At 35.1% G+C, this 18,409-nt stretch overlaps 1 protein-coding gene across 9 annotated transcripts in view; it reads left to right on the top strand.

The window, feature by feature from the left end:
• SDCCAG8 (serologically defined colon cancer antigen 8) overlaps positions 1-18,409 on the top strand; it is a 115,910-nt gene that overhangs the window by 5,782 nt on the left and 91,719 nt on the right. For all 9 annotated transcript variants that reach the window (XR_003256052.1, XM_026081930.1, XM_026081939.1 and 6 more), the window contains exons 2-9: positions 4,837-4,995; positions 5,110-5,189; positions 9,809-9,922; positions 10,358-10,483; positions 10,772-10,912; positions 12,297-12,361; positions 14,557-14,745; positions 16,048-16,186. Coding sequence is in view for 8 of the 9 variants with exons in the window: in XM_026081930.1 (XP_025937715.1) it covers positions 4,837-4,995; positions 5,110-5,189; positions 9,809-9,922; positions 10,358-10,483; positions 10,772-10,912; positions 12,297-12,361; positions 14,557-14,745; positions 16,048-16,186 (1,013 nt within the window). In the remaining variant the exon portion in view is untranslated. The remainder of the gene's footprint in view (positions 1-4,836; positions 4,996-5,109; positions 5,190-9,808; positions 9,923-10,357; positions 10,484-10,771; positions 10,913-12,296; positions 12,362-14,556; positions 14,746-16,047; positions 16,187-18,409) is intronic.

The following is an 18,409-nucleotide window of genomic DNA, read 5'->3' as shown; positions in this document are numbered from 1 at the left end:
CTTAGCTGATGAGTTATGGTAATTTTTTCATACAGCTGTAGTTTGTTTTCCTTCAATTTCTGTTGCTTAACACTTCTACCAGCTGGAATTATTTTCCATGTCTTTCAGGCAATTCTCTTGTTTTGGATGGTTGGTTCCTTTGCTAAGCTCTCCATTAGCTCTCGGAGTATTTTCTGTGGCATTTCTGAGTTCATAAATGAGGTAGCTTTGGTGCTTTCTTTTGAAGAAGTGCTCTTTATAGACAGTCTTGGGCAGTGTCTGAAAAAACATCTTTTGTTTAGGCAATGCAAACATGGTTCAATGCTTTCTCTGTTTCTGTTTTCACTTCAGTGGCAAATTGTTCTCACAATTCCACCCCCCCTCTGCTTCAAAGCTGATTATCACCTCTTTGGAAATACAGCAGCCTCTTCCATGTTGTATTTTACTTCCGATTATTCCGACTTCAGCCTTTAGTTTGATCTTTTTTTATTGATTAGTTGAATGTGTCTCTAATGTAAAAGAAATTATGTTGTTCAGCAGTAGCAGTGACATTCCCATACAAAAAACTTTACCTATTATATTTATACCAAGATACTTTCTAGAAAAAGGATACCTATACTATACTCAAAATATATATTTTCAGGGTGTAATACTTAGATTTTGTAGTTACAATGGGTAGAAAAAATAACAAGAATTATCAATGCTTATTTCAGGACACAGAAGTATCTTTATTTGGTGTGTGGAATATATGTTACTATGTGCTTTTTGAACATTAAGCAGTGTTTTAGTCAAGGCCCTATCAGTTTTGTCTAAAGCATTATGCATAAATGAACCTAATGTAGCCAAAAGTTGCGTTCATGTTTAGGTGAATGGAGGGATAGCGATGTGTTTGTAGCTAGAGCAGTATGGACCTGATTCTGCTTAGGGTAGCTGGTTGCTTTTGTCACTGAAATAATAGGCAGTATATCGCTTTCTCTCATGCTTTTAGTCACTTATGTCATTCCTGAGGCACTAGATAATATTTTTTGTCCCGTATGGCAAGTAGAGTGCTCCTATGATTCTTACCAATAGTTGAAAAATGACAACATTTTGATGGAGCAGTTAAATCTTTTCTTTTGATTTATATCCATCAGGTTTTGTTACTGGTTTGTCATTTTCCATCAGCAGCTGAGATCCTTTAAACACTGGCAACCAAAGAGCTATATCAATACATTGGATTTTTTTTTTTTTGAAGTTTTAATCCAGATAAGTCCAGCTTCATCCATATCCTCAGCCGTACCCATATAACACATCAATGGAGTTTTATCGTACAACAGAAACATATGTTCAGATTTTATTTGTGTAGGCTTGTTAAGACGCAGAAAAGAAGAACAAAGGCAGACTGAATTTTAGATACGCAAATTACAGTACTACATGCAAGTAGTTTTCTGCAGTATGTTTTTAATGAGGCCTAGTTTCTATAAAATGTGCAATTATAGGAATAGTCTAACCGGAATAATTGGTTTAAATGTAGGAGCACTTGAAAATTAGTGACTTCTGAATTCATTATAAAACCATCATTCTGCCTTTAAATAAAGGCTCTTTGATGCCCATTAGTTTGCATTCATAGAGGTTCTTTATGCTTCTTTCAGGTTTAAAAGGGATGTTTTTACATTGGCAGAAGCAACACAAGTGTATAATCCCACTATGTACTGTTTCGTCTTTTATCCTAATGTCCCAAATTATCTCGTTATTTAGAAAATTTTGTAATCTACTTATTCCTTTCTACGGATCCAGTTCAGCTCTTACTGAGGTACATGTTAGCTCTTCAGTGACTAGGGAATCCTAAACCCAGACATCGGACGCTCCAAACTCCCGCATTCCCAGGTTGGTGAGCTTTTTACTTACAGTAGCAGCCATTGTAATTTGGAAATTATCAAGCTTTCAAGAAACTTTGGCAAATGTTTGAGGCAGCTTTCAAAAATATGGTGGCATTATTGTGGAGGCAGGAAAGTTTAGTCAAGAAAAGTGAATATCAGTGTGCCATTGATAATATTTCTCATGTGTTTCACTCCTGCTGCTGCCCAAAATATTTCAGGAAGAAGAGGTTGTAGCATCTTAAGATCTGTGTTATCTTTAAGGATAAAGTAGTAGCATGGAGTTCAGAAGCTGTAATGCTATATTCTCTCTGCAAAGAGAGAAGTTCTGGAAAAAACTGTACATGGGACTTCTTTTTTCTTCACTGGGTATAGAACATAAAAGTAAATATTTAGACTCTCAGGATCTCTGACAGAGGCCTACAGTGAATGAGAAATGAAGAAATTTTCCTGCTATTGGATGACACACCACTTAAATACCTTAACTGATATTGAACAACTTTCGGCTACAACTAGTTGCAACATAGTTTGGTAAATATGTAAGACATTGCATCAGAGAGCTACTTCCACCATTTCTTGGTTAACTCTCCCGCTCCTATAGCATGCTAGAACACTCAAGAATGGATGAACAACTTGAGTATGCTCATTAGTCAGCAGGGATATTTGACCTAAAAGCTTCTTTATTGAGTCACTGCCTTTTGAAATATATTCATGACTTTGCTATAATAAGTATTTAAAATGTGCTTTTTATGTCTTCTTCTACATAAACTTGGTTAAAGGATAGAGCACCTGAAAATCAAAAGAGGTAATGCTACTGTTAAGAAGACTGGCCTTTAAAAATGGGTATTGAGATTAATACAACATGAGAAGCAGGTCAGGTTTTTATTAAAAGCTATCGTTGCTAAAAAGTAAGGGAAAGCTGACATACTGGACTGAAAGCCATATTCTTAAATTCTATGTCTTTTGGGGGGACGTTATTTTTTCTAAACTGTTGGCGAGTTATAACCAAGCAGAGAAAAAGAATGAAAAAGACTGTTAAATCCCATAGGAGTGGGGGGAAGAAAAAGATTTCTCAACTGTAGTAAAGATTAGCTGAACTTGAAAAGGGCAGATGAAGTGAGGGCACAAATACATACCTAACTTTTATTCCCTGAATTGAGCTGGTATTCATTTTTCCAGGTTCCAAAAAAGGAACTATTGCCATTTTTAACCAGCAGCAGATATACTCTGAGGCATGTCTTCTGAGTTCTACCAAGCAAATGCTTAACTGCGATTTTTGGCTTTCTTTTTTCTCTAGGAGAAAAAATATTTTCAGTTGATAGCTATTTATACATCATTATAAATTTACAGATTACAAACATAAAAGAATAAATGAAGGACTTGTATGCTGGAAAGCTTGCCATTTTTTCCAGTTGTGGCAGTTGCTCCAGTAAAAGATATTTCCTCTCCCTACAAACCTTGCCTCACAAGTGCAATTTCTGTTCTGTGGGGATTTACACCTGAATGTTTCATATACAGTAGTCTTGAGGTAGAATAAATCTTTAAAGAATTTGATGTTAAATGAAGGAAACAGCTGTGATTTTACGTTTCTGAAATTGAAGCATGGGTGTTTTGTTTTAAATATTGATAGCTGTTAACTTTTCAGGAAACTTTCTGATTCAGGGTGGTTTTAACTTATAGCCACAAATGACTAGCATTACATAAAAGAAATGTTGTCTTACATTCCTGATGAAGTGGCTGTGAATAGTGATGGGGGACTGTAACTGAGAATGCATGCTCCGTGACTGATGTGTGGATCATTTTCTTAGTTCACTTGGCATTACAGTAGGACCTCAAAATCCTGCTTTGCTAAACATTGCATAAAGCCATACATATTCTGTAGTAACATAGTCTTTGCTCTAAGTCTGTCCTTGTCTGTTTAGTATAGAAATTGCTTAAAGGGGAGAGAAATTAAATACTCATCTCTATTTATAAATAAGAAGTTGAAAGAAAAGTAATAAGTGAATTGCCTGAGATCCTGTAGTGTGAACCGGGTTCATTGTTTTCTAAAATTGAGCCCTTATCTTCTGATTCCCAATTCACTTGTTATCTCTCAGCTGCAAATCTCTCAAGTGTCTTTTTGACATCAGCTGCATCAGAATGATGCAGCATTTATATCTCTGCCTTTATGGTTAAAAAGTTTCTTTTTTTTTTTTTAATGAAGTCAGCTGAATGAAATTTAAAAAAGGGATTTATGAAAAGAATACAGTAACATTTTTTCCTCACTTTCAATGTGTCGCCTCTGAGTAACTCAGTGAATTCTTGAAAGACTTCACAAAGTATTTCAATTTATCAGGGAGGGATTTTTTTGATTTTGTTTTTCTAGAGGTGATGAGTGTATACTAAATGTTCTTATTTAATTTTTATACCTGTTCAGAACTTATATGTTTTTTTGTATTACTGTTTTATGTTGACAAACCATTTGCTGAGGTTTTTATTTCAATTACTCAAATATTTTTCAATTGTGCTATGTATTGCTTTGTGATATGTGGCATCATCATTAGAATTCAAAGATGTTGTCCGTAGAGCCTGATCCTGCACACTATATAAAATATAACAAGAGCTATTATGTTGGTTGAAAAGTAATGAAGCTGTATATGCTAGAAAATAATTTGGGATCAAGTGTATGATTAGTATTTGAAGCCTCTACTGGGAATTTCTGTAGTGGCTACCTGCACTGCTGTAGAACCCTGAGGTATAGCCAGGCTAAGATGCTACTCGTAATTTGTTCTTTAAAATTGTAGGAAACAGTTCTACTGCAAATTATGGCATATAGTAGTTTTGGCTGTTTGTGTTAGGTAATTGCTTCCAGTGGCTGAGTTTGGATTAAACAGTCAAGCTAGACAGATGCTGAATATACTCAGTTGTCCTTTTTTTTTTTTTCCCCACACATTTAAAATCTCAGTCAGTAAATACTTTCTTTTATGTTGTTTCCTGTGGCTAATGATGTGATTGTTTGCAGATCGTGCTAGTGAAAGTATCCATCAACTGAAATACGCCTTGGAGGAAGGACAGTTTGCAATGGGTGAGGGTGAAGCTGGATTTGACCAGTCCTCTGTGGACAGGGGAGATGATGAGAGAGGGAATTCAGCCTGGCAGGAACTGCAGCACAGTCATGCAGGTAAGATTATTCTGAAAGCAAATAGTTTTAGACATGCTAGAAATAATATTAATTCCATCCAAACAAGGAAGACTTTTTGGTTATTAATCTTTTTTTTTTTTAATCTCTTCTTAGTTAATCAACTTAAAACTTTGTTGCAAAATCAGGAAAGAATGGAAAGTGAAGCCTCCCCATCGAGGAGGATGTCATTGTCTGTATGTATTTCTGCCTTGTTTCTTTGTGTTATTTGAATGAATAGCATACATGCTGAGATCAGATATCTAGTCTCTGAGAATAAGAAACCCCAAATTATTTTAGTCTTCTGAAATGTAGGAGATCCACAAGGATGTGGCCAGAACTGAGTATGCTTATGACCACAGCAGAAGAACAAGGAATTCCTTAATTCAGGATTTAGACTTGTCTCCTTTTTTGTTTACCATCCAGTGTGGATGGCAGATCACATTACTTTCAGCTTTCTCATCTTCTCTCCACCAGAAGTCCATCCTTCTTGTTTTGGAAACATTTGGGATTGACTGCAAAGACAGATTTCTGTAAGAGCAGCCTCTCTTTTCTTTTACCACTCTATCCTGAGGATTCAGGAAGGCTTTCTTATGCTATAGCCATGCCTTTTCTTCAGAGGATTAGAGAGGTCCATGTAACAACAGATTCTGTAGCTCTTTACCAAAATGCAGTGGTTCTCTGGCAAAGTTAATTACATGGGAGGGACACCCTTACACGGGCTTCTCAAATTTATCATTCTCACAGCAGAACTGCACCAAAATAGGCAAAGGTGGACAGTTCAGTTACTACTATCTAGCAGTTGTTCTGTATCCCCATAGGAAAAAAGAACTTAAAGGCATTGTTCCAGCTGCATCTTACGATGGCCTCCACTGACTACTTTGGTTTATAGTAAGCAATGCCAGTGACTCTTCCCTGTCAAAAATGAGGTAGTAGTGTAGAACAATTTGAAGCCTGTATTCCCAGATGGGTCTTAGCTAACCTAACTGCACCCAGCTCAGGGTCCTGACACCATCAATACAAGCGGAGTCCTTGTGACTGCTTCCCATTGTTTCTTGCCAGTTTATAGGGCAGCAGGTTTAAGACTGCCTGATTTAAAATGTCTTTAATTCCTGGGGTTTAGAGGCTTGAATCTTGAGGCACTCTGGAAAAGCACGACTGGGTCAACTTATTTGTGGTGGCAAAAACATTTGTTACTGTGTAGAAAACTAGCTTCTAAAGCTGCATTTGTATTTCATAAATGCCTGTGTTTATATGGTAAACTTTTGAATATTAAGAATGCAAATATGAACAGCATTTCTGAGACTCATGCATAGATGTTTGCTATTTCATACTGATTTGGTGTGTCTTTCAGTTTTGATTTTAATATTTGGTCTAGTTTAAATATTTGCCCCCCGGCCTCTATTATTTCATCCTTTAATGCATGTTATTTTGAGCTGTGATCAGAATATTAAGTAGAAGTTCCCTAATTAAGAGATAACAATTGTGTAATAAAAGTAAAAAGAAAACAACCAATTATCTGACAGACATTTGTCCCATCAAAGGGCAGATAGAGACATTTTAAATAAAGAAATATCACAGTGACAGTGCTATCAGTTGTGTTAATAAGTCCTCCTTTCTTCTGTCAGGAAAATATATTACTTACTCTTTTCCCTTTAGTGGAACCATTTTTTATCACTCTTGCATATGTTACACCAGTGCTAAGTTTCTCATGTTAAATGTTAGTGCTGTTCTTCAGCGAAAAATAATTTGAATATAAATGGAGTTTTCCCCATTTTCCCTGCTGTGGTTTGATCTTTTTTTCAGTGATTAGTTGGAGTTGCTAGCTGCAAGGTATCCATTACACTTTCAAAAAGCAGTGAGGGATGAGAGGGAGCTGGAGGAACAGAGAGATGAATTACAAATATTCTTGGAAGTATAATACATTTACTCTAACAAGTATGTTTTGCTTTTTAAAGCTGTGTATAAACTAGTTAAGATTAATAGACTCTAAAGCAAGGTGAATTCTGATTCAGTGGGACTTGGAATTTGCATGCTGTGGGCCAGGGCAGAATTCATAGCTGACTCAGAGCCAATTCTGTGAAAGGTTTTCGGGATGGTCCTGGAAAACCGTCCATTTGTCTCCTCAGTTGTTGTTCCACATGCCTCAAAGATTCTCCCTGAGGGAGCATGAAGAGTTATGTCAAATATAGAGCTGAGATTCAGAAGAATGTCTTTTTGTTTCTTTGCTGCTTTGAACAAGTATATTTGTTGAACGGGCTTCCTTGTCTGTCAGAATGGAAAATAATTCTTATCTCAGTGATAGTTTTAGACTAAATTCAAAGCTTTAATTAGGAGTAATTAAATAATTACTTCCAACTGCCTTTTTTGTTCACTGTGTTTGTCTTGAATTTTTTTTGTTATTATAATGAGAATTTACTTAGGGTTTTTGTTTTAAATATGGAACAATATCCAGAGACTTCCAGCATAGAGTAAATCTCTTACTTATTTATAAATACACTGCATGTTCACCTTATGTTCATAAATGTCTGTTTCAGATAAAACTGCCAAATATACTTTTCGTATCTGATTTTAAATCCATCTCCAATGAGGAAAGGCTGGCATGTTAACCTTGTATCAGTCTTGTTTCTTCTAAAGTATGAAACAAAGTTTAAAATATTTTGGACTGTTTATAAAATTTTATGCCTCTATATAGTCAAAATTTATATGGGGTAAATATGATACGAAGGCTTTGACTGCTAGAAATTTTAGCTGTCTTTACTGGTTTGGTTATTCATCATCCATGTACAATACACTTAAACCTCATAGTAGGTTTGTTCGGTGGGGTTTGTTTGTTTGTTTTCTTTATTCTTCAGTTAGTGGATTTTAGCTTTATCCTTTAAGGTAAGACAGGCATATTAACACCTTATTGTGGGAAAAAACATTGATTGTTGTCAGATGCAGAACCTATAGATATAATTACTAGAAGATGTTACAGCTAGCCATTAGTAGCTTGATTTTGAATGCTGAATGTTTCAAAAATAATTTTTAAAAATAGAGGTGTTGGTTTCTAAATCTTGTAAGAGGTCGCAGAGACTTAAGAGTCATAACTGTTCAGCTACCTTTTGAAAATAGAATTTACGGTCTTAAAGGCGTTAGGCATATTTGAAAAGCATATCCTTTGAATCATTTCGTGCAAAATAGGTGTGATTCTGACTTATGATCACAGAAATTAGTAGAATTATATCAGTTTCAAACTAGCTGCGGCTCAGTATAAGAGGCCTGTCTTTTCATCCAGAATAGTAAACTAATATTAGAAATGTAACTGTTTTCTGAGAGGCATTCATTAGCAAACTGTCTATGAATTTTGTACCCTTATCAGTGAACAATATGAAGAAGGGCACTTTAGACTATTACAAATGTCTGTCAGTCCAATAAATGGGTGAAAAATGCAGAGATCTTTTATAGAAGAGGATATATATTCAACTTGGAAACGTGTCCCAATTTCACTATCCCAATTTCAATCTTTAAAAAAAAGAGAAAGAGAGACACTTGAGGGTTTGCATGGATCAGCTTTCTTTTAGCTTCAGGAATTAAAATAATTCATATATGTCAACTAGAATTARAATGCATTTACACAGTTCTTTCAGTGGATGAAATCTGCCATAGTGAAATATCAAACTAAGGTAGTAAAACAATACTGGAGTACATAAAGCTGGTGAGGTTTTGATAGTAACTGTTTTCTTGACTATAAAGGTAGAATATCCATTAAATATCTTTGTTATTCTAAGATGGTTTCATTGTAGACTGGCATATTTATGGTTAATATTGTTACTATATTAAAATTATTTTAAGGTATGTCACTGTTGTATCTAAACTAATTGTTATAATATATACAAATAATATTTGTAGTATCTACTCTAAGTTCTTTCTATTAGACTAACAAGGACTGTTATTAGTATGATCAAAGAGAGGCTGTAGTTTTCAGGAAAATATTTGAACTGTGATTTTTAAGGATAGATTTATTTACATTCTTATTTAATCTGTACTGTATTCTTAGGAGTAAATGCTGTAAAGTTATCGAGATTGTGTTTTGCCCAAATTGGGTAAAAAGTTTAATCCCTGTTTAAATCCTATTTAAAAAAAAGCAGAGATGTAATTGTTTATCTTGAATAGACAATATCTATTGGGGATTTCCTTCAGTATCTGCCTTCAGTAGTTATTTGTGAGGGTAACAAAACTTTTATCTACTAGTAGAGTCTTCTGAAAAACTCCCACTTTCTTTCCAACTCTGTTTCTGAGGTGCCTTTTAAAATACCAGGTTCTTTAATAAACATAGTCTCTAGTAAAATGTGTACATTTTACTGCATTTCTGTAGAGATATTAAAACTGCAGGCACAGTTGTGTTTCTGCAGCAATTRTGAATTAGCATTTAGAGGTATATTCTTTGATGCATACCCACAACTCTAAAGTAAAATTCAAGAGATTTTTTTTTAAGAGATTTTTTTTTTCAAGAAGAAAATACCTCTTTATGTTTGTCTAAAATAGGTCATGCACTTAAATAGGTATGAATATCATTTACAAATCAGGTAGTGGATATGATTTAATCCTGTTTTATAGATTTGCTTAATCAAGCAATTGTACATTTTTGACAAGAATGACATTTTTACTTTTTGTATTGAAGATTTAAAAATCTTAGTATTTCTCTCTTCCCCACAATCAAGTACTTGATGACTTTTTTTGTTGAGTGTAAATAGTATTCTGTGTGCAACCAATATCTTACCGCAGAAAAAAGGAAAACCAGAAAATAACACATACTATTCTTTGCTTCCTGCAGAAACCCCCAGAAGCTGCAACCGAAGATTTACCTGCCCTTTCTGATCTCATTCCTATAATTAACGATCAGTCCCAGTACATTAACCACTTAGAAGCAGAAGTGAAGTTCTGCAAGGTATTATACAACATATTTTACCTACTAAAACCCTGATCCCCTGAATAGGAAGAATTATTTCGAAAATGGCTAACACTTAGCCTTGAGATTATGATTGTTGTAGTGACCAAAACTGAGCTCAGTGCAGTTCAGGAGATACTGAGCCATACCGTGCATCTTGGTGCCCTCTGTACTGTTTAAGGGCATCCAAGGACATGTTTACTTTTACAAATAAGCACAGACTTTTTTTTTTTAAGAAGCACTTTCATGACTTAAATTTCCATCTAATATTTTTCCATCTAAAAGTTATCTTTTGAGTATCCTTATTCTGTTTAAAAGGGTTAAGATAATTGGGCACGCTAATACCTTGAGATCTAGACTTCTGGTCTCAACATACTTTTAAATGCTGATAGTTGTCTCAAGGAGCCTTTTACATGCAGTTCCTTTATCTTATAGGAGGAATTGTCTGGGATGAAAGATCGAATACGAGTAGTAGTTCTTGAAAATGAGGAACTCCATCAGAAACTGAAATTTTTAACTGCAGAACACACATTGAGAGAACAAACTCTTCTAGATGGCTCAGTAAGTTCTTATTTTTCTGTCGTTTTAATCAAGGCTCAGGGACCTGATTCCTTTAACTAAAGGCTATGAAAATGGTTGTCCTGTAACTGAATTTTAGTCAGAATTTTATGACAGTTTCAAAACGTGGATTACTGTGGATAACATTGTTGTCACAAGTTGCCAACAAAATTAACTTCTTTATTTGTTCTTATATGTTACTATAATGAAAACTAGAATATTCAATACTTACAATTATTGTTAATAAACAGCCTATATAATTAAACTGAATCATTAATATTTTTATTTTAGGCAAATACTCAGAACTCCTGGCCTGTAGATGGTAATGACTGTAGTGTACATCAGCCCGTCACCTCATCACCAGCATGTAACAGAAAGCAGGCTTTGGCCTCAGCAGCTGTTGGAGATGCAGAAAAATGGCACTTAGAGCTGGTTGGTATTAATTTTCTTTGCAGGGTCATACCTTTAAGTAAGCTTTCAGTGTATCTTTGTTGCTGCTGTTCTGATGATTAATTTTCTGACAGACTTATGGGAGGAGTTTTGGTTGACTGAACCTTAATCTGAGGTCAGATCTTTTTCCCTTGAAGCTCATCTTCTCATTATCCTATYATTATTATTATTATCCAGTTAGACACAGATGGTAGGCTGTCTCTGCAAATGTTAACTTCTCAGAGATAAGACTTGGTTTAAGGAGCTCATGTCAGTGATGGCTCCACAATGTATAGTACTCTTGAGATTCTTGGCAGTGACACTAGCCACAGACAGGTGGGAACTGGTAATTTAGCCCTGCAGACAAGCTCTTTAGCAATGAGTCCATCCGCTCCTGGAGCAGTGCAGGATCAGCAAGRTGCAAAAGTGACTTTGTCCAATTTATCTTCCCTGAGCTGAATCACACATGTTGTGCTTTTAGRGAGACAGAAGATCTCTAGTGATTTGGAGATAGTGTTTTCTCTCTCTCTCTTTTTTTTTTTTTAAGTTTGGGAAGATAGTCTTAATTGTTTGGCTCTAAGATGATGGTTAGCATTGCCATCTGTTGGGAAAAACGTGGCTAACCCAAAGTTTTGGTCTATCTTATCCATGTGCATGTGTGTGCTGTGGATTTTAAAGGACATTTTGATTCTTCAAGATAATTATTTCTATTTATTAATTTCTCCCAGTAAAATATATTTTTGTTATTTTGTGTTTGGTCTGGAGTTGAAAACATCTTCTGTGATCCCTAACATCTTCAGTTATTTGAAAACTAGTTTTTACAATAAGTGCTCCTTTGTCTGTCATATTTGGAGTAAGAGAATCATATTGTTTGGCTCACTCAAACACAGAAAGAGCCATAATTTTCTGGCATTTTCTCTGGTTCATCACCACTGTTTTATTTAACATTGTTATAGTTGATTTATATATATAGTTCTTTCCAGGTAATAGGTTTATAAATAAGTAGGTGGTTTACTTGAAGTTCTTCAGAATGGTGCAAACAGTTTCTTCTTCTATTTCTACTGACTTCAGGGAAAGCAAGAGCAAACCCAACAAACAAGATCATCAATTTTTGTAAATCATTGTAGACAGTTGAAATCAGTGGAGCTGGTGCAATTTACACCATATGAGGATCTGGCAAGATGTGTAGAAATAAGAAAAAGGGAGGCTCATTCATTTTGTAGACTTTCGGAAAAGTGTGAAATACTTGAATTTCTCTGAATCTAATGTTTCAACAAGTTTATATTTTCACGGGAAATCAGTGAATATGGCTAATGTCTAGGTTTATTTATAAAGACAAGACTATGAAGAAAGCAAAAGATACAATTTTCTCCCATCTTTTCTGTAGGAGAAACTGAAACTTCTTTATCAAGAAAAAGTCAATATCCTTGATGCTCAAATACAGTCCCTAAGGTAAAGTGATTTTTTTTCTTTAAATTATTGTTAAAAATATTATCAACTTGTAACAACATGAACAACTCTTAATTTGAATTTAAGTAAGAGAATGGGTAATGACTGAATATTGCGTTTACTAGTACAGTGTCCCTGAAAGGTAGTTTGACATGAAGTTCTCTCAAATCTAAAGGTAAAATTAAATGTATTGCTATTATAAGGCAATATCAGCAATATATATTATACATCCTATAAATTCGATTGAATTATTGTTTTTATAGAAATTACTGAGCCTCAGAACTTGATGTAAAATGTCTTTATCCTTTTTACCTTTACTTTCTTTATAGAAACATCCTGTCTATTAAGATAGACCAATTGAAACAAAAAAAAAGCTAAAACTCTAACTCATATGAGCTTTTTTTTTTTTTAAACTAATATTTTGTATCACAAGCTTTAGAACTCTTAAGCATCCAACTAGTTTTGGCCAAATAATGATTTTGGAGCAGGAGAATGTAGTTTTGAAGAATGCAGTCTGTATTTCCATTCATGTAACATGCATCTCTTTAAACACAGAAATACCTAAAAATAAGTCCCTATATACTCCTCAGAATATCAGCAGTTTGAATAGAGAGAGCAGACTATGGAGAACCAGAGCTAGAGCAAATCACTTTAGGATTTTGGTATTCTGGAGTAAACTTCCCTCTGTGTACCTGCATTCACTGCACTGCTGCTGAATCTGTTTAATTATGTTTTTCCCTAAATATATCATGGTCTTGTATGTCTGAAAATTCTGTATGTTTTGTGTGTGCAGAATTACTGGTAGAGAGACCAGTTTAAATATGTTCTTGGCAGTGGTGAAATCTTACACATGCAAAACTATTTGAACCAGTGCTAGTAAAGGAGGATCTTAATTTCAGCTGATGTGATCTGATTTTTTCTTCACTTTGTTTGAAGTGTAAGATATACTCAGGCAGAAAGATTGCAGGTTTAAATAGTCTGACAATTTCTACCAATATATAATTCAGCTTCTTGCTTTCTCCGAAGGGACTTGATCTTTCAAAGTCTAAGCTCAGCAAAACACTTGCACATTTGCCAAATTTTATTCAAGTCAGAAATTCTGTTGCTTTCAGTGGGAATATCCTTGTTTTTAAGTTTAAGCATAAGTTTACATAGGACTTGTTGATTTCTGCCCAGGATTTCCCAACAATAGGTCTGTTGTACCATGACCATCTAAGAATATATACAGAGCAAATTCTGTTCAGCTTATAGTATGTATTATATTTAATAGACCAACTACTAAAATGGGAAAAAGTGCACAGAAGATTTCCCAGATGGAAATATGCATGCATGCAGTGTATATATCATGTGCACAGTAAATCCAATGCAACCAGAATGTGTCAGACTTACTATATGTATGCTGCCCAGATGGCCTGCATAACAAACCAAAAGCTTTGGATTCATTGCACGATTTGTCAAATTGATCTATATGTGCACAGTGTGCGTTTGTCTGGAACTTCCTGATGTCAGCATTCCTTCTGCTTGTGCTCTGCCTGGACTGTCAGCTGCTTGGAAATTCTGGAGAAAATTCTTCAGAGCACCTGGTAAAAAAAATTTCAGGAGAAATAAAATAAAATAAAATAAAATAAACGTTTTCCTGGAGATGCCATTGACCTGGAGTTTATATGTATTGCTGGGTCGGAATGAGTGTGCTAAATACATTTGGATTTTGTCTAGGGAGCATACAGGACTTTTATATTGGCAATTTACAGTTACTTTGAGAGTAGGCAAGAAATGTAGAGGTAATGATAGTAGTGGTAAGAACAGCAAAAATTTGTTAGGTTTTCTTAGGATGTTGATATATTTACACCACTGATAGTGTTTCTTGTTAACAGACTAATTACTCAGTTCAAACAGTATGGAAAGTTATATGTTTCATCTAGTAATTTTCTGTATAACCTCACTATTTTCTGAGTTTCCAGAGGGAAGAAATCATTTTAGTATCATTTTGTTTTCTCTCTTACTTTTGATTGGGCAGTTCAGCTATTATTTCTCTGTGAAGATCTTCCTTGCACTGTTGACGTCTGTAACAAAAACAGTAAGAATACCTCTAATGCACATTGTTTTATGTCATATCTCTAGTTGTATATTTCCTATAAATAGAACTTGTAGAAATGTTTGATTGTAACTCAAATAGCATTTTTGTTTCTTCTTTCTAGAAAAGACCTTTCAGAATCTCAGAAGACATGCCAAGATTTGGAAGGAAGACTGAAACACCAGAAGTCACTCATTTCAACCACAAATTCCAGTCGGATTGGTGGTCTGTGTCTGAAATGTGCACAACAGGAGGCTGTTCTTGCACAGACTCATTCTAATGTTCACATGCAGACCATCGAGAGGGTAACAAAGTAGGTTTGGGGGGAGTATTTACTTACTAATTTGAACCACGGTTGCTTACATGAAACCATGCTAGGTTTCAGTAGTGTTTGATTGCATTAGTAGAGATGTGCTTTTACGGAACAGTTGAGTCCTGAGTTCAAATTATAATGCTGAAGTCAATGGCAGAATATGGGTTTAGGTCCTAGCCATTTTGAAATCCATGGTAGTTTGCTGCTTCTTTCAACAAGGGAGGAAAGTCATGTTTTGTAATTATGATACCTAAGGCAGTACAGATTATTAGTCTGTTGATAGCCTGTGTTTCCTGCACTTTTTCTGCAAGAAAACTCTTCACTCTGTCAGGAGAAATACAACAGAAGTCCATATATTTCAATTGATAATTTTCTATGTAAATTCCCTATCTTTCTGTAGTTGAGAGTTTTTCTAATTCTGCTTTATTTTCCTTCTATTCGGGGGACTTTTAGGAAAAAATAAAATGAAAAAACATTAACAGCGTGCTCCCCTTTTTTCCTTGGATTTACTTAATAGGCCAGGAGTTTGGGATTAGGATATGCTGCTCCTCTGAACTAGAATATTTCCAGGGAGAAATTTCATTTGGATAAAAGTAAATAAAATTATTTGCAGATTGAGACAATTATACCCTCTTAATACCCGTAAGCTTTCAACATATCAAACAATGAAAAGATTAAGTTAAATATAACATTTTACTGATTGTTAGTCCATTTGCTAAAGATCTCAGTAGCTTAATTAACAAAAAGTTGCGGAGGAGTGTAGATTGCAGAAGTATTATCGTTTAGTTTARTTCCAGTTTACAGCAGTCAGAGGGCTGCTGATTTTTCATTTGATATGTTTAGTTATCTGAACAGTTTTGTTGTACCTAAACACTTAACCATTAAGAATTTTTTTTCCCTCCCTATTTTACATTTAATGTCAGAGTAATTCTGTATTGCTTGGATCTGTTTTTTCAAAACTTTTCCCCCTTCCCCCCTCTCCCCTTCCCCCCGTCCCATCAATCCCCATTTGCAATGCCAACAKGATGCTGCTCAGCTTAGATACGTTCGTGACCTGAGCCCTTTACTGGCAGTTTCACTAACAGTCCATTCTTCTTAAGGACAGGTCAGCAAGCAAGTGGCATTTTCTGTATCTGCCAAGCTAGCAGTGTTTTGTCTTTCAAACTTAACTCCTGCTGATTTCAGTCTTACTTTACTTACCACATTTGTCCTTTGTCTGTTAACAATTTATATTTTATATACCTGGGTTTTTTTCCCCTGTAGGAAGATACAAAATAAATATTTTTCTTTCTTTATATGCAGAGAAAGAGATGACTTAATGGATGCACTTGTTTCAGTGAAACGAAACCTGAGACACATGCAGCAAAGAGAGTCTAATGCTTATGAGCAAGTGAAACAAGCTGTGCAAATGGCAGAAGAGGCAAATTTAGAAAAAACAAAGGTAAAATCATCATGTGAGAGCTTTTCAATATTCAGAACTACTACAAATGTTAATTAATTTTCATGCTAATGAGAGAATACATTCGTAAGACCTTTATCACATGTTGCTACGCTGTAGTAGATTTAAAAGAAAAGAGTGTTCAAACTGCATTGTGTGTAATTCTTCTAAGCAGTAACATGAGAAAACATTAAATGAACACCACGTTTGCGTTTTTAAATTATAATCTGAGGCTGTAGGGTGTGTGCTGCATCCTCAGGCCGTCATTTAAATTCTGATATAGTTTCACAGACAGATGACAAAAAAATTAAAGGTAGAATTTTCAAAGATATTCATGACATATATGAAAATAACTTTTAGATCATGCAACTGAGCTGCTCCTGAAAGAATACTTAAAACGGTTGCAAATGGGTTTTTTGCTTCAAGAGAGTGCAGTGCAAGGATTAATTAGCTAACATAATTCTTTGAAGATGAGAAGTGCTGTATGAATGTTATCTGTATGAAACTTTTGGGTACTATGTAAATAATAATGATAAAAATCAGTTTTGATCTAATGCTTGTATTAGCCCTAATTACTGTATATAATCAACTGATAGTGAGCTAAATTATTTCCTTGATATTTAGTGACATCTACTGTATAATTTGTGAATTACTGTGGAATCAGAGAATTTCTTTTCAATGAAATGACACTGTTTTTAACAACGGACAAAGTTGATATAATTATCCTGTTGACCAATTAAGCAGCAGTGATTGGTATTATTTATGCAATGCTATAAATATGTGTGCGTTTGACGGGGGTCTGTCTTTATGAGGAAGATGTAACAAGACTTGAAAATCCTATATACTTGTTAACTTTAACTTCAGAGTGTTAGAACCCTTCATTTTTTCTGAACAGAGATGAAGAATCCTTCTGAGCCCACAATTTGCTAGTAATCACCTGTGTCATCCTGTCCTTGAGGGGTTACCTTTTTAGATGGCTTATTAGTTTACTTTTCTGGATCTACAGTTATCTGATAGAGATGTTATTAGCTTGCTGCCACTTAGAACTGCACAAAACACTTCTTCTCATCCATGCAATAAAATAACAGTATCGATCTTCCTCTTTTTTTCCCTCTTGCTGTTGGAAGCTGGTATTGTAATATTAAAAAAAAAAACCTACAAAGCCATATTCAGTACAGATCATGTCAGAAATATGGCCTAGTAATAAAACTTAGTAAGAGAAATTAATAGAACCGTTAATGAGATGGGACTTCTTTGTTGTACTGTTTAATTTCTGCCATAAAAAGAAAGCAACTCAGTAGGGACTCTACTGGCCAACCTCTTCAGTACAGCAAGGAGATGTGAAGTGCTGTTTGTATACAAGACCAGACTGTGACCAGTAGTTTGTTCTTTCYGTACTCAAAAGCTGTTTTTATATGAAGGAACAGGGGAAAAATCTTTTACTCCTCCTGCATGAATTTAGCTTTCTTACAAGTACTGGTATTTCTTTTGAAAATTACAAACAGTCCTTGATTTCCCCCCCTGCCCCCACCTTATTCCACCTCTTAAGGCCAAATGCTGTTTTTCTTCTGTAAGTCTCATGGAATCCAGTAGAACAATCCAGCACACAAGTAGAACAAGTAGAAAAGTGAGGGATTAGCATTTGGAAGCCCACKGTGTTAAAATAATTGCAGCTTCATCATTGAGTTGACAGTAAGTCTGACCTCGGGGGCTTACTGTTTAAAACCACTGTTTTCTTCTGTTTTTCGGTTGTCTCTGTAGCTTTTGGCCTCTTTCTTCCGTATTAAACTTAGAGCCAGGAGGTGATCTGATAAGGTTAAACTTCCATAGTTCAAGCAAATCCAGGAATGTATTTTCAACATAGGCTTCATAGAAGAATAGTTGTTTGAACTACTCGTTATGTAGTCAAAACAGTGGGCCTAACAAAATATAAATTTCTTCTTGCAACTTATTTCTTGTAGAGTCGCATTCTGTTTTGTGGGTCTACCAAACTACAGCAGTTTTATGCAGATGATTGTTTGCTGGTGCTTATGTTATTTTTCTACAGAAAAGGGCTCATGGCCACAACGCAGGGATTTCCCCCACCAAGGTAGACTCTGCTGATATGAAAGAGACCCTGAGAAGTGTCCCATAGAGCTGACATAAACGAATGGCGACTATTAAAGCATTCTGTAAAAAGGATGGTTTAACTTGCTTCCCTCTGGAACAGCCCAGCACAAAGGAAAT

This window comes from Apteryx rowi, unplaced genomic scaffold (assembly GCF_003343035.1).
Source record: "Apteryx rowi isolate R43461 unplaced genomic scaffold, aptRow1 scaffold_117, whole genome shotgun sequence".
NCBI classification, from domain to species: domain Eukaryota; kingdom Metazoa; phylum Chordata; class Aves; order Apterygiformes; family Apterygidae; genus Apteryx; species Apteryx rowi.
Note: the sequence above shows the minus strand (reverse complement) of the source record. Positions and strands in the feature narration are given on the sequence as shown.